General features: G+C 33.1%; 1 protein-coding gene across 1 annotated transcript in view; it reads right to left on the reverse strand.

Annotated features, from left to right (window-relative positions):
* The window catches only part of Prosalpha7 (proteasome alpha7 subunit), a 168459-nt gene that overhangs the window by 70301 nt on the left and 82373 nt on the right, over positions 1-15785 (reverse strand). Inside the window, exons 4-5 of the mRNA XM_090399365.1 lie at positions 8317-8418; positions 4119-4262 (exon numbers count right to left, since the gene is read on the reverse strand). Coding sequence (XP_090255491.1) covers positions 4119-4262; positions 8317-8418 — 246 coding nt within the window. The remainder of the gene's footprint in view (positions 1-4118; positions 4263-8316; positions 8419-15785) is intronic.

Consider the following 15785-nt stretch of genomic DNA (forward strand, 5'->3'; position numbering starts at 1 on the left):
AGTACCATGGCTACTCCTTTTCCTTGATTGTCATTGCCTGAATATAACATTTTGTATTTATTGATCAGAAAGATCTCACCAGTTTTTGTCTTTTTTGCTTCAGTCACCCCTATTATGCTGATTTGGTACTTATCTAATTCCTCAGCTAGCTCCATTTCTTTGCCATTCAGGCTTCTTATGTTGATAGTACCGATCTTTAAATCTGGTGATGTTGAGTTGGGGTGTGTTTTCAGATTTGTTCCAGTAGCTGAGTTTTCGCTGTTCGCCCTGGTTCCTTGTTTAACCAGGCAATGCTCCAGCCGACATAAAATTTTGTCATGTTGTACCATCATTTTGTATATTGGTTGAAACCAATAAGAATACAATTTGGTCAGCTAAATTCGAAATTGCAGCCCATCCTCGTTCGTTCAGTGTCCAGGTAGATACCCAATAGGGTGCACCATGAGAAAGCGAGGATTGGACATTAAGTCAGAAGCTATGGTCGGTTCTCCGCATTCCTTTAAAGGCTATGTGGAGGTCTCCTCTCAGTTATACAGCTTTGACCCTTTAATATCAAGTTCCTTCAAATACAAAATTTAATTAAAGCTTAAATGATTATTACCTGTTTGAAGATGGAGAGGGAAATCATAACTGCACAGTAACAAATTAATGCAAGGGTACAATATTTTTATAGAAAATTACAAGCATTTGATCAAGACTTAACCCTTTCAGGACCAGAAGGACTTATGAAGTAATACAAAGTTTTTAGGTATTAAAATGACTTTATTAGGTATCTATTTAACATAAAACATCATCATTATGTAGGAAAAAATCATAGATATTATAGAATTTCATGGGGCACGTGTCCTAATGGACGTTAAGAGTTGCAAATAAATTAAAATTTTATGTGGGTATATCCCATGGTCCTGTAAGGGTTAAACAGTAGTGGTGATGTGTGTGTGTGTGTGTGTGTGTGTGTGTGTGTATATATATATATATATTCATTTTTAATATAAACTGACTAAAAAAACCCGAGAATTATAAGAAATTGAGATTTATTTGAAAACGCAACATGTTTCGTCGAGATTGACTTCATCAGGCGTTAAGAACATAGAAAGATATTAAAAGACACTGAAAAAAAAACATCACCCCGCCACATCACCATCAAATTCCTAATATGTACTCAATTGGGTGTATAGGATACTGACAGTAATAATGCAAACTTTAAGTTGTACTAACTTTCTTTCAACAAATTTCCTCCATATTAGTCTTATCTGTCAAGATTTCAATACTGTCAGATCTCATATTTCGTCTTCTAAGGCATTTCTAACTGCATCAGTATACCTAGATCTGGTCTTCCTGGCATCAAACATCTCCTTTACTAATCACTCCCATTCTGTTTAAGTGACCACACCACCAGTCTCTCACATTTCGTAGGCTATGTGCTATATTTAGTGAACAATTAGAGACAAATGGAATGAAAATGACACTGAACCCAGACATTATACTGTATACACAAATGAAACAAAGCACGAGTTTTATTGTGGTGCTGAATATGTTAACTAAACAGAATGTCTTCTTACAACCTACTTCAAATTTTCATTTGCAGAAAATATGTGGTTGCATTGGTTCATTATATAGTCAGTGGATGCAGAAATCAGCCAATTTATGTAAATTTTCAAACAAAAATATATAACTTAATATGAGATAGAATTACATTTGATATTTTCTATATCATTGAGACAGTTCACAAATAAAATTCTATTAAAGAAAAATGAAATCACATGCCATATATATATATATATATATATCAAAAATTTTATAAAAATGTGACTGCCTGATGAAGAAGACACATCAAATGGGTCAAGCAAGTTCCCACCTGATGCACAATACATGTGAGACACAGCTCAGTGGAATGTGCTAATAGGAAAATCTGAAGGAAGAGAGAGAGAACAGCTTCCACCATTACATGAAGTAAATGACCCGAGAGAAATCTGTGAATCCATTTACAACGGGCAGAAGACTGTTCATAAAGATGTAATTTTCCAAGAAGTTCTCATTGCAAAATCATATTAAGTGTCTTCAAAATATTAAGTGCAACAGCAAGTTTCTCAAAACCAAGGCATGTATCCAGGAGCAATAGGTCGACAATACGATGATATACACTTATCACCATTTTTTTTTTTTTTAATTGGTTGTATATGAGCTTGCTTACGTGCTGTTGGGGGGGGGGGGGCCCTAGCTGAGTGCAATATAGAGTAAATGATAAAAAAACATGTGTTAGGAACATATCTCTTGCGCACAAATGGTGGGATTCCATTATGACCAGAAGCCTGCTTTGGTATCCAGTTTGGGTGTTCAAAATTCTCTTGCTATCTTTCTTGCAAAAGACCACAATGGGTGTGCAATAGTGTTCCATGTAAAGACTGATGCCAGGAGGTCAGCATGCAATACTACCTTTTAGGTGAGAAAGAGGCAGAAACAGTTGACCGAAAGCTGTGCAGCTTTTGTGAAGAACCACAAGGCACAACTACCAGTGGCATGGGTAGCAAGTTTTTTACATTTAGCCCTTTCAAAGATTGAGTCCTGTTAATGATAGTTTTGTAAGGGATGTAGGCTATGAATGAGGCAGAAATTTTGTCTCAAGCCACTTATAAGCTGTTTTCTTGGAACATCCTAATACATTTTTTTTTTTTGAAAGCCATAGGTGGGAATTTTGAACAGGATGAGAAATGAAGGCCTTATTCCAACATGGATATTTCTGCAAAAAAAAATAAAATAAAAATAAATTCAAACTAATGGAATACAAAAAAATACCTCAGTAGATCAGTTGTTATGATGTCCTTCATTTGAAAGGATATGGGTTAATACCCATATCATTTCAACTGGAATTATAATCTAGACCATTGCACTCTTTGCGTGGATACGTATTTCAAAAAAAAACTGCTGAAATATATCAAACAAACAGTAATACACTATTTTTCTATCCTCTTGATTTCTTTTATGATTCATGATTAGTGCATGTAGAAGTTGTGTCTACAAATGAATACAGCTATGACTTCTCTCTGGCATGCAGCCTTCTCAGTCTAACTTTCAGGAAGGTACACTCTGCTGCTTCTTAACCCAGAAACTATCACATCTGGATAAGGTAAGCACTTCAAATTTTTTATCATGGTTCTGAAACAAATTGTACTAACTTTTGCAATAAATCTGTAAATTTTCATTATGTTATACATGTAAAGTACTGTTAGAAGTTAAATTAAAATGAAAGAAATACAGAAAACCATAAAAAATTAAGATTTATAGCAAAGATCAGCAGAATTTATTGCAAGGCTATAGTCCAGCAACATAGCACTTGATTTTTATTCTTATCTTCAGCTAATATACTGACTATAATATAAATAGTTTTTTATATAATATAAGTATGAGAAAATTCTTTTGCAAGTGCGGTAATTTAGTTTTATTTCAAGGAGATAGAGATTAAATATAAAAATGGACCCTGTAGATGTTTTATTTATTTGGTCCTGATTTTCAGCTGATACATAAGCAAATACATACTGTAGCAATAACATGGTTGTGCCAAACTTCAAGCCAGGTGTGGGGACCATGTATAACCATACTGGCCAAGGCAGTGGTTTATCTTACATCTTTTACTATTAACTTTTTTTTTCTTTTTTGTGGTACACATATATGCATGCATGGATGCTCACACTTGTATCCTTCGGTAATTTTTAAATGTCTAGTGAAAAATCACAGAATATGAAGAGGAATAGCTGGTGACCAGCAAGATTTTATTGTGGAGTGTATTATTGCTTGTTTGATATGTTTCAGCAGTGGTTTTTCCCCTTTTGATATATGTATCCATGTGAAGTACAATGGTCTGGATGATAAGTGACCAACTGTAGATAATTCCAGTGGCCTTATCTATACTTCAAATGAAAACAGAAATTAATATTTTTCTAAATGTGTGCAAAACAGACATAAGCCACATGTAACTGTAATAAAGGATATAATGGATATTAATTACTGTTTTGGAATTCATGAAAAATAATACTAATAATGCATGAAGTGATGAATATCCACCATTTTAAATTTATTTTAATTTTAAATATTAAAATTGCAAAATATCAGAAACTCACCCATGAGATACCAGAGGGATCAATACAATATAACTGAGGGCCGTCAGCTTCATAGGAAGCCATGATTATACTGCAACCAAATGGTCTTACTGCACTATATAAAGTATATGCATGCATATACATAGCTACTCTATCTTTCAGGTACTGAAATATATAATATGATCATTTTTAAGCTTTTCCTGCAATTTAAAAAAATGCAAAAATTCAAAAATAACCAAGCTAATTTTTTTAAAATAAAATATCAACACACACACACACACACACACACACGCACGCACGCACGCACACACAGCTAATTCTCCTTTTTACATGATTTAGAAATAACATGGTATATTTTGATTTAACACAGTTCAAATGGTGCGTATTTATAAATTTCTGTTTGAATTCAGTTCTATTAAAAAGGTTATTTCCTTTATAATGATCATTTTTTAGAACAGTACATATGTACTGAAACTTGAATTTTGGGAAAACCCCCTCGATGTTTTAAATATCAGGGAAGTACCAATGTGGCGACAACAACAACAAAAAAAATCAATTTTTGCAATTACAATTCCCTGAAGTTAAGCTGACAGATGATCCGTTACATTCACTTGCCATTAGTTCCTGTAAGCAGAAGGGTGCTATGCTGATTCCTCGAAGTTAAATGGGTTACGAAGGATTACAAAAGAAATTTTTAATGAATGGTTCCATCAATGTTTTGTTCCAGAAGTTAAATGCTATTTGATGGGAAAAAAATCTGAATTTTACTTACAGGATTCTCCTGTTATTAAAAGAACACGTAAGACCACAGTAATAACTATTTAATTATCCAGTGCGACTTATCGTGAATTGCATTGATTATCCTACCTATTGAATTGCAAAAGTCTTGTCACGTTCTTTAAGTGCTCTCACTGGACATTCCAGATCCTACATAAAAAATTCAACAGATTTTCTTGAAAAAATCAAGGATATAAAAATCAGAGTCTGAGTTGCTAGTCAGTTTCAACATTGTTTCTCTGTTTACCAATATTCCATTAGCCGACACAGTCAAATTATTATATGAAGATTACCCTCCAGATATCGCAAAGATTTTCGAATTTGTTATCCATTCAGGTTATTTCAGCTGGAAAAACAAGATCTATAAACAAGTTGAAGGTACTGCCATGGGTAGCCCTCTGTCTCCACCTCTGGCAAACTACGTTTTGAAATAACTCGAAGACACTATGTTTTCATCCATTCATCCTCGTGTTACAATATCATCTTCAGTATGTGACCAAACTATTTGGTCACATACTGAAGATGAGCTTTCCACTTTTCTACAACAGATAAATAGCCTTCACCCACATATTCAATTCACCATGGAAAAAGAAAATTCTAGTACTTTACCATTTTTGGACATCCTTCTTACTCAAACTTCTTCTGGTACCTTATCTACAAGTGTCTTTTGAAAGCCCACATTTACTGGCAGATACATTCATAAAAAGTCTGCTCACCACACATCTCAAAAATTTGGCATTCTTAAATCTCTAATTAATAGAGCACATAAAGTCTGCTCTTCTCCAGTAATCTTACAAGAACTTTCCATCATTAAAAAGTTAATGGAATCGAATAATTACAACCCAAATCAAATCCAACAGATAATTGAATCTTATGTTTCAATACCTAAGGTTTCTTCAACAGTCTGCAGAGTTCCAATCCCTTACATTCCAGGAATCTCAGAACCTATAGGTAGAATTTTGAAAAAGTACCAATTAATTCCTGCATATGTTCCTATCAACAAAATTTCTTCTTTATTGCCTTCTACAAAGGAAAAACTGTCATCTCTACCTTTGGTTGCATTTACCAAATACTATGTGAATGCGATGTTTCTTATTTTGGACAAACTGGCCGTTCTGTGGAAAAAAGAATTAAAGAACATCAATATTATATTGAATACAACAAACCTCAGAAGTCTGGTCTAGCACAACACAGTATTAACACTATTCATAATATCCAGTGGGATAAAGCTATTCTCCTCCATAGATGCAGGTTCCAATATGAACGCCTTTTTAAAGAAAGTTGTGAAGCTATTTTACACTGACCGAATTTGAATCGAAATCATTGTCTCTCTCTCTCTCTCGAAGATCTGGGAGACTTTTATTTTATGTAATCAATAAACAAACCAATTATCTTAAATATTAATTAATTATTATTTGCTATCATTTCCTAGCATGCAGCAACAATTGCATTTTAATAGGTGATTCAACGAATGTTTGTTACTTGTATTCCATTCCTATAACTGTTTGTGTGACACTGAAGATGTACTATTAGTTTTAGTATGAAATATCTGTACCTTGTTAACTAAATAGTTATTACTGTGGTCTTACGTGTTCTTTGAATAATTATACCATGCACAGGTACCTCTAAAAATAAGGATTCTCCTATCACAGTATTAAGTTTTCAGGACTAATACAATGGTATCAAACGTGCATGCAGGCACACTTTAGTAGCAAAAACCAAACAGGAGAGATACATGATGACCTAAAGTCCTATAATTATGCCACCTATTATTATAGGACTTTAGGTCATCCTGTATCCCCCCCCCCCCAATCCATTTTTGTTGCTGAGGTGTGCCTATGTGCACGTGTTTGATACCAGTGTATGAATCCCTGAAGATGCCAATTTAACTCTGGAAAAAAATATAGAAAGTAATAATTAAAATATTTTAGCTATCATCTACTCTAAATTAAAGATGCCAAGAAATTATATTCTTAGTGTCATCCTTTATCCAAGTATAAGCAAACCAAGTTTGTGTGTGAAGTAATTTCATGACTGGGAAACTTGTATATAGAGGTTAAAGATGTCACATCAATTGCCTTAGTATCCCATAATGCAATGCACATATCATTATGAACATGTATAATGTTATGCATTATGGGAAGAGCCATGAAGTCGTTAGCCTCTATATACAAGTAGCCCAGGTATGAGATTACTTCATGCACAAACTTTGTTTGCTTACACTTGGATAAAGGATGAAACCAAGAATATAATTTCTTGGGCATCTTTTATTTACCACATAACCAAGTGAAAAAACTTTCACCATATATCTACTCTAGGTTGTTAATTTTGTGAAACAACACAATGCATATTTCCTATGAGTCTGCTACAGTGAGTTGACTGTATAATGGCAGTACTGTAATAAGGTTATTACAACTGTAAAGCAAGTCATACGGTGATACTTCATTTTGCTATATGGATATATGACTGTCATCAAGTTACTTCTCAGTATCTCCACAGGTCTAGTTCTCATTTCATTTCTAACTTCCATAAACTGATAATGGTCTAGGTAATAAAACTTTCTATAATCTATGCTGTGCATTATGGAAAGAACTTGATGTGAAGTCAACTGCCTCTATATACAAGTGATCTACTTGTGAAGATTATGTGCAAACTTCTATTTTGCTCACACTTGATTAAAAATGCAATCATATTTCTTATCAAGTAAATTTATTTGACCAAAAATATCAAAACTTGCTTATTTAGTTTTTTTTTTACTTTGCATTTCTGAAAATGACCAAATGAAACAAAAACTGAAATGGCATGACAAATTTTTATAAAAATTCTAGATATCACATATGAATACAAGTTATTCCTACACGAATATTATTCCCTCAATCTAGGAATAACTTGAGTGCTGTTGGAGAAACAAATCAAATTTAATATGTGCTTATGCAATTTATGAAAAAGGAACAATTTTTTATTATTTAATATAAACAATTTTTTTTAATATAATTTAAACATTGACAATGATGCCCTTTGATTGGAAAGACCTGGTTTGAAATCCTGTCTAGGAATTAAAGAACTATTAAGGGCTTTTCAAATGAAGGTTAGCTATTGTATGGAGGTGGCAAGGTCTTTTCTCCTGGAAAAAAAACAGGCCAGTTTGTCAGTAAGATAAAACAGAAATCATGCAGAGAATACATGCAATTCACAACCATGCAGATTGTTGATAGGATTCTCCTATTACAGTATTAAGTTTTCATGAAACTAAATTGCGTGGCCAAGACAAAGCTTTAAGTCAAACATTTTAAGAAAAGATGATGAAAAATAAAGAAAACAAAGCAAATGAATAAAACTTAAACCTAAAACACTGCAACAGAAAATGCTTCAAAAAGTTCTAGACATTCCCGAAAAGCTATCAGTACACATGATTTGGGTTAAAATTAATATTTCTTTTTACCTTTAGAGGAATCTGAGCACCATAATCTGATCTATAGTTAGATGCTTCAATGCGGGCAGTATCAACCACCTGTCTTGCATCAGCTAGAAGACCTGCTACAGCCTAAAGAGAACAATAAAAAACTTACAGAACTATAAAACAATAAGAAACATGGTAGAGAAATTACTACATTTCTCTATCATGCATTTTCATAAATAAACAATAATTCCTATATATATATATACCAAACTATATTTATACAATATGTTCAAGAGTGACATATTCAGTGCTCCATATTGCTAATCAGTCATGTAGAGCCAGCTATGCTTTCATTCTGGAATTAGTATGTCCAGGTTCCACAGACAGACTGAGGAGCAAGACATGCAAATATCAAACTAATAGCTTTATTAGATACAGATAAGAGACAGGAAAGTGATGCTGCCTTCATATGTTCATACCTTTAACTATGAAAATTTATGGTAGTATTTTTAGTGTTACAAGGCAAATTGTATATGTCACATCACCTATGAAATGCAGTTGAGTAAACTTTATATATCTGGAATGATCGGTACCATTTGTCCTCATATGCATGACAAATGAAGGGGGCACAAGCAAAGAGAAATCAATTAGCAAAATAGAGCAAAGATATGTCTAACAATTTGTGAAGTGGGTTAGTTTGTGACTAAGTTTAACACACGTGAACCACAGTAGTAGGTTTTTTATTATGTAAATATTTCATTTTATTATGTAAATATTCACATGGAAAGGAAAAATCTACAAGCAAGAGGAGGGAACAACAATGGGGTCTCCCTTGTCACTCAACTTGGCAGATCTGTTTATAGAACATCTAGAAGAAAAAATCCTCACATTCAAACCCAAACCCTGGCTTCACTATGTCGATGATATCTTCGCAGTCTGGAGTCATTCCGAACAAGAGCTACTTCAGTTTTCAGAAAAAATCAACCTTCTTCATCCTCGCATCAGATTTACATTAGAAAGAGAATCCCCACAAGGCATCCCCTTTCTTGATTTACACATTCAAAGAAAGGAAGACCGTTCCATCTCCGCCTCTGGCTATCGCAAACCAACATTTTCAGGCCGCTACATTCATAATACTATAGCTCATCATCCCTCTCAAAAATTTGGCATCATTAAATCATTGGTAACCAGAGCACACAGATTATGCTCCTCCAAGGATTCTCAAAAACAAGAATTGGAAATAATCAAAATCGCAGCCACTTTAAATCGTTACAATCTCAAAACAAGTCAAAAAATCATCAGCAATTTCTCCGCACTTCAACCTAGACAAGAACAACCCCATAGGATTCTTTACTCTATATCAAAGGCATCTCTTAACGGCTCTCGAAAATTATGAAGAAATACAATCTTGCTGCCACCTACAAACCCATCAACCAGATCCAAAACTTGTTACCCTCGCCTAAAGACAAACTTTCACCTATGCTACTACCTGGTGTATATAAGGTTCCATGCTCCTGTAAACTCTCTTATTTTGGACAGACAGGCAGATCAGTTTTTAAATACATTTCGGAACATAAGACCATATCCGTCTCATCAAACCGTATAAATCAGGCCTCGCTCAACACGAAGTTGAAAACCCAAACCACAAGATCCATTGGAAAAAGACAAAACTTCTACACAGATCTTCATATAAATATGAACGTTTATATAAAGGAAGTGCTGAAGCCCTACTCCACAGACCAAATCTAAACCCCAATGATGTTCTTGCCATCCCTAAAGTATGGGAAATTGTCATACAAAATTATATGAATTTTAATAACTTAACTGTAATTAATTTTAATTTAATTTAAGTGATTTAGTTCAATTTAATTTAATTTAATTTCAGGCCACAATTCCTAGTATTGCCTTACTGTACTGATGATGTCCTAAGATACCTAGGACGAAATATTTACATAATAAAAAACCTACTACTGTGGTTCACATGTGTTAAACTTAGTCATGAATTCTCCACAGGTTTCTCTATATAATAATGGGTTAGTTTGTGTTTGCTTTCAATCTCTTATTCATATGTGTGGCACCAGAAAGCAACACAAATTATAGCTATGTTTCCCTCGACTTGAAGTTCTCATCAGTGTGTGTGTGCGGTCATATTTCACTATGTTATCTGAGTTGACATGTATATGTCTGGAGTGTGGTTATGTATTGCCTTGCATCTTACAAGTCGATAAGGTATGATTCGTTGGTCAGTGAATTTCCTAATGATATTACTGAGTGAAACCTTCAGCATCTAGATTAACAAGCAACAGACTACTGCTGAACGCCACCAACGGATGTAAGCAACATCTGTAAGTTCATCACATAATTAACATGTTTTTGGAATTTTGTGTCTCTGTCTGATACAAATGCTGTATTAGCATGGCTGAGTTTTTTTCCCTCTCCTACTGCAGCTTGCATGTGCTATTTGGGCTGACTGACTCTGCACCTCCTGATATGCATACAATTAGTGTCAAGTTTACAGTTAAGTAATGTCTTAAGCTTTAATAATAATAGAGCTAAAATTACACTCTGAAGAATAATCTTTACAGCCAGGTTTTAATTAATGCAGTGTATTTTGTTATTTTTCAATGAAATCACTGGCTTATCACTCCAAATTTCATGATTCATAAATATAAGAGACTTAAGATAGCATTTTGCCACTAGCCATTTGATAAGAAGCTGGTGATAACACCCCACAATCTTGACACTATTTCTTTATTGAAAACACAGGCATTCAGATGTAGTTAAACAAAACGAACAAAAACTGAGCAACCCAATTATTCCATAAAATGGATACCAGAATACTGATTAGTACTTAAATTACTATCTTATTTGGTTGCAAAATTTCCACTACATGAATTCACTTAATAATAATTAATCATTAACAATTCACTTCAATAAGTGAATTAGTGTAAACTAAATACACATTTAGTGCTTCCTTCTAGCAATTTTGTTAAACAAAAGTTGCTAGAAGGAAGCGCTAAATAGCTAAAAAAACGAACATATATAAAGATGTTATTTAGAATTACAGGAAAAAACATCACTTCTGTAAGGTAAAATACAGAGGAGTGGTGCAAGTCCTGAATCTTTTTGAACCTAGTATATATAGGTGTTTGGAGATAACAACGAGAGCAAATATTTTGAAAATTTTTAAATAATTCATCTGAGATAAAAGATATTTTATACCAAATTAGGAAGAGGAAAACAAGTAAGAAATCATAAGAAATAATATTAACCTTCCAACTAGCAAAGTAGATGAAATACAAAATCAACTTAGGATTTTTCAAGGATCAAAACATGAATGGCTTACTGCCTTTTATCATGAACAGTAGTCCCTCTTATCCATGGATTCGTTTTCCAAGGTCAACCCCGGTCTGAAAATATTAAATGGAAACTTACAGAAATAAACATTTTTTTAAGTTTTAAATTGAGCGAAGTCTTGCATCATCCCACCCAGGACATGAATTATTCCTTTGTCCAGCGTATCCACGCTTGTACTGTATATGTTACATGCTCATTAGTCACTTAGTAGCCGTCTCTGTTATCAGATCGACTGCCACAGTATCACAGTGCTTGTGTTCAAGTAACCCTTATTTTACTTAATAATGGCTCCAAAGTGCAAGAGTACTGATGCTGCCAATTTGGATATGCCAAAGAGAAGTTGTAAAGTGCTTCCTTTAAGTGAAAAGTAAAATTCTCAAGCTCATAAGGATAGAAAAAAAATTGTATGCTGAGGTTGCTAAGATTCAATTCATATAACTTTTATTACAGTATATTGTTATAATTGTTTTATTTTATTATTAGTTATTACTGTTAATCTCTTACTGTACCTAATTTATAAATTAAACTTTACCATAGGTATGTATGTATGGGAAAAAATATAGTGTGTGTGTGTGTGTATATATATGGTTTGGTACTATCCGTGGTTAGGAATGAATCCCCACAGATAAGGGGGGGATGAAACTACTGTAATTATCTTCCTCCACTGTTAATCCCTTAATCACAATTGTACAGCCATTAATATATTAACTGTAATGAAGTGACATTTGTGTCACTTGACTTGTATACTGTTTTACTTGGAATTTCACAGTCTTTCAATATTTTAACTTCTGGCAGTACAATTTATTTATCTATCATGAAGAAATAAGCAAAACCATAGCTGAAGAACCAGATCTACAAATAAATAGAATACACATCAATCACATTATGCAGACAATATTATTATTATTATTCTTGCAGAATCTACAGTACATTTGGAAAAGACAAATTTTTAATGAAGAGTGCAGTACTTTTGGAATGAAAATCAATCTAAGCAAAACTTAAACTATGAAAATAGGAAGAGATGAGGAAAAATTTTAGTAAATTTAGAAAATCATATACTTGAACAAGTAAAGCAATTTACATATTTGGCGCTCTCATTACTCATAACCTCGACAACACAGAAACAGTAAAATAGACTTAAAGGATGGTCTAACACGAATAAATTAAACAAAACATGAAAAAAATAGTAGCATTTCAAAACGCCCCAAACTAAAACTCTCTAAAACCATTATTATACCTGTGATAACATATGGAGCTGAGACATGGAAACTCAATCAGAAAGAAATACAGAAAAATCAGAGTATTTGAAATGAAATGCTTAAATAAAATAAATAAGATTCAATGGTCAGAACACAAAATGAAGAGCAAGTCAAACAGAAATTAAACTATAGAGAAGATATAGCTATAATTCTTAAACAGCAATTAAGATGGTTTGGACACCTCCAGAGAATGTCCTTTTGAAGATTACCAAATCTAGTCTTCAATGGGATCATTGGAGGAAGATGATCAAGAGACAGAACAAAAAGAACTTGGCTACAGTCTTTAAAGGAAAGGTCATAATTATTGAACTTCAGAGAGATGACATACCAGAAATAGAGCCATATGGCAAAGATTTGTTCATAGGGGGGCTCAACCAGTCAAAATTGAATTTCACATGCATGGAAATAAAGTAAATAAATTATCTATGTTGTAATAGATTTCACGGTATGATATGAACACAGATGGATAAGAAAATAACTATTTATTAACTTAGAAGCTAATGTTTCGCTAGTATTATATCCAGCATCTTCAGAGCACACAACACAAAGTTTGTTACGAAAGCAAAACAACCACAATCCGGTGTAACAGTGGGGCTAGTATAAGTAATTGCAGCGTGCAACACAAGACTAAAGTCCTAATATGGCGCCATCTAGGTTTAAAAAAATAAAATTAAATTAAAAACAAAAAAGTTCAAAGTTTTGAAATAGTAGTCCAAATGATAGTCTTAGAAAGTTTAAAAAAAAATAAAATAAAAGTAATAAATATCAATTTGGTCTTAGATGACTGTCTCCCAAATCTTTGGTAGATTTATACAGCCATACTTGTTAAGGTTTGGAGTAGGTTTTAAGGCTTCTGTTGATTCCAGGAACAACCTCTCTGACTTGTAGAAGCTGTCTGACGAACACATAAGCTTATCCACACGTATAAATTATCTATTTTGAATTTATTCACTAATGTAAATTAGCATCTTTTATTTTTCCAATCGGCACAATGGAACAAGATAATTTGTTCTTTCATTTTACTATAATTTTGTTAAATATTTTATTGAACACATGATTTTCAACTGTTTTTTCCTCTTTCCTTGTCAAAGAACATTATATGGATCTTCATCCTTCAGTTTTAGAAACAGGTTTTCTGTTTTTATGAACATGTTAAACTGCATTATCTGCTTTCTAATTTTTTTTTTTTTTTAATCATCAAAAATTTATATCCAATACATTTTCAGGAAATTTAAGTCATCACTTCATTTAGCATAAAACTGCACCAGATTTTTTTTTTAAGGATACTTATTTCAATAATAATAATTTCCTGATATTTAGTATCACAGTACCCTGTACCCCCAAGGTGTACATGGTACTATGAGAGTATTACATGATTATGTTTACAGAAATACCAATTATCAAAACATTTCTTCCAAATTAGTCTATTACTGGTCTGCATTCCAATACTGTCATGTCCAATTTACATCCATAAGTTTCGGTCTTCTAAGGCAGCGCTTCACAAACTGTAAGCCGTGGCCCCTTTGGGGGCCATAAGTTTTGTTGAGGGAGCCGTGTTTTAAGATGTTTTAAAACTAAGTAGATTTTTTTTTAATCTTAAAAGAAATGTATTTAATTTTTATTATCTTTTTTTGTTATTTTTTATATTTTAATGGAAAAAATCACACATTGGTGTTGGTTCACAAATTTTGCTTCTTGCATATTTAGGTGCTTAATGAATATTAGTAAATATTCATTAAACATTTTCAAAGGTATTGATATGAAGCACAAAAAATAGCTTACAAACGCAAAATCTTGCATATAAATACAATAACTATTATTATAATATATGTCTGTATTACAATTTTTTTTTCTGTGTGTGTGTGGGGGGGGGGCACAAAATATTTTAATTTTTCCAAAGGGGGCCTTTACATCCATAAGTTTGGGAAGCACTGTTCTAACTGCATTTCTGAATTAATCAATCCTACTAACTCTTGGTCTTCTTCTGGATCTTTTTTCTGCCATTCTTACATCAAGCACCTGTATTGCTAAACCTTTCCTCTCGTTCAAATCAAGTAACTATACTATCTTGGATTAATCTTGTTCACACATTCCTGAATACTAATGATGTCAAATTCCTTCCCCAACATCTTCATTTTAAATATAATTCTGTCACCTGTTCACGCCCCTAATTTTCCTCAGGACTCTCATATCTGTTGTCATCTTTGATCTCAAGTGCTTCATTTCTAGTCCAGCTCTCAGATCCATAACTTAAAACTGGTTCGAATACCATCTCGTATACTGCTAGTTTAGTGTTTTGGTTAATTTCTCTCCTACACCATATATTTTTTTTCAACTGGCTCCCTGGCTTGCTTATTCTGTTGTCTATTTTCATATTTAATTTGCCATCTTCACTAAAAACTGTACCTAAATAGAATATTTTACTTGTTCTATCAGTTCTCCACTGAGAATGGAGTTGAAGTTGTCTATGTTCCTGCTAATTTCATAGTTTTGGTCTTTTTAATGCTCATTTTTCATGACAAATTTGTTACAGCTGCTATTCAACTTTAGTTATAGAAAATGGAGACTTGCATTGAATGTGTTTAGGAATACACCACCTGCATAAGAGTTAAGTCTGAAATCTCTGATTCTAATATCAGGTTTAATGCTTTCTTTCATAATGTGATCCATAAATATATAAGACTGGTGATAGTGTGTATTCTTGTCTTACACCTGATTTCACATCAAACCATCTTCCTGTATTTCCTCCAATTCTAACTACTGATTTATAACTTAAATATAGACTATGTATTGCACTGTACAGCATTCCATTTACCCCACATAATGGTAGCGTTTTGAAAAGGTTATTTCTGGGAACCTTGTCATATGCCTTTTTCAGATCTTCAAAACTTAAGT

The sequence above is a fragment of the Typopeltis vanoorti genome, chromosome 10 (genome assembly GCF_054136105.1).
Source record: "Typopeltis vanoorti isolate ZY-2024b chromosome 10, IOZ_Tvanoo_1.0, whole genome shotgun sequence".
In the NCBI taxonomy this organism is placed as follows: domain Eukaryota; kingdom Metazoa; phylum Arthropoda; class Arachnida; order Uropygi; family Thelyphonidae; genus Typopeltis; species Typopeltis vanoorti.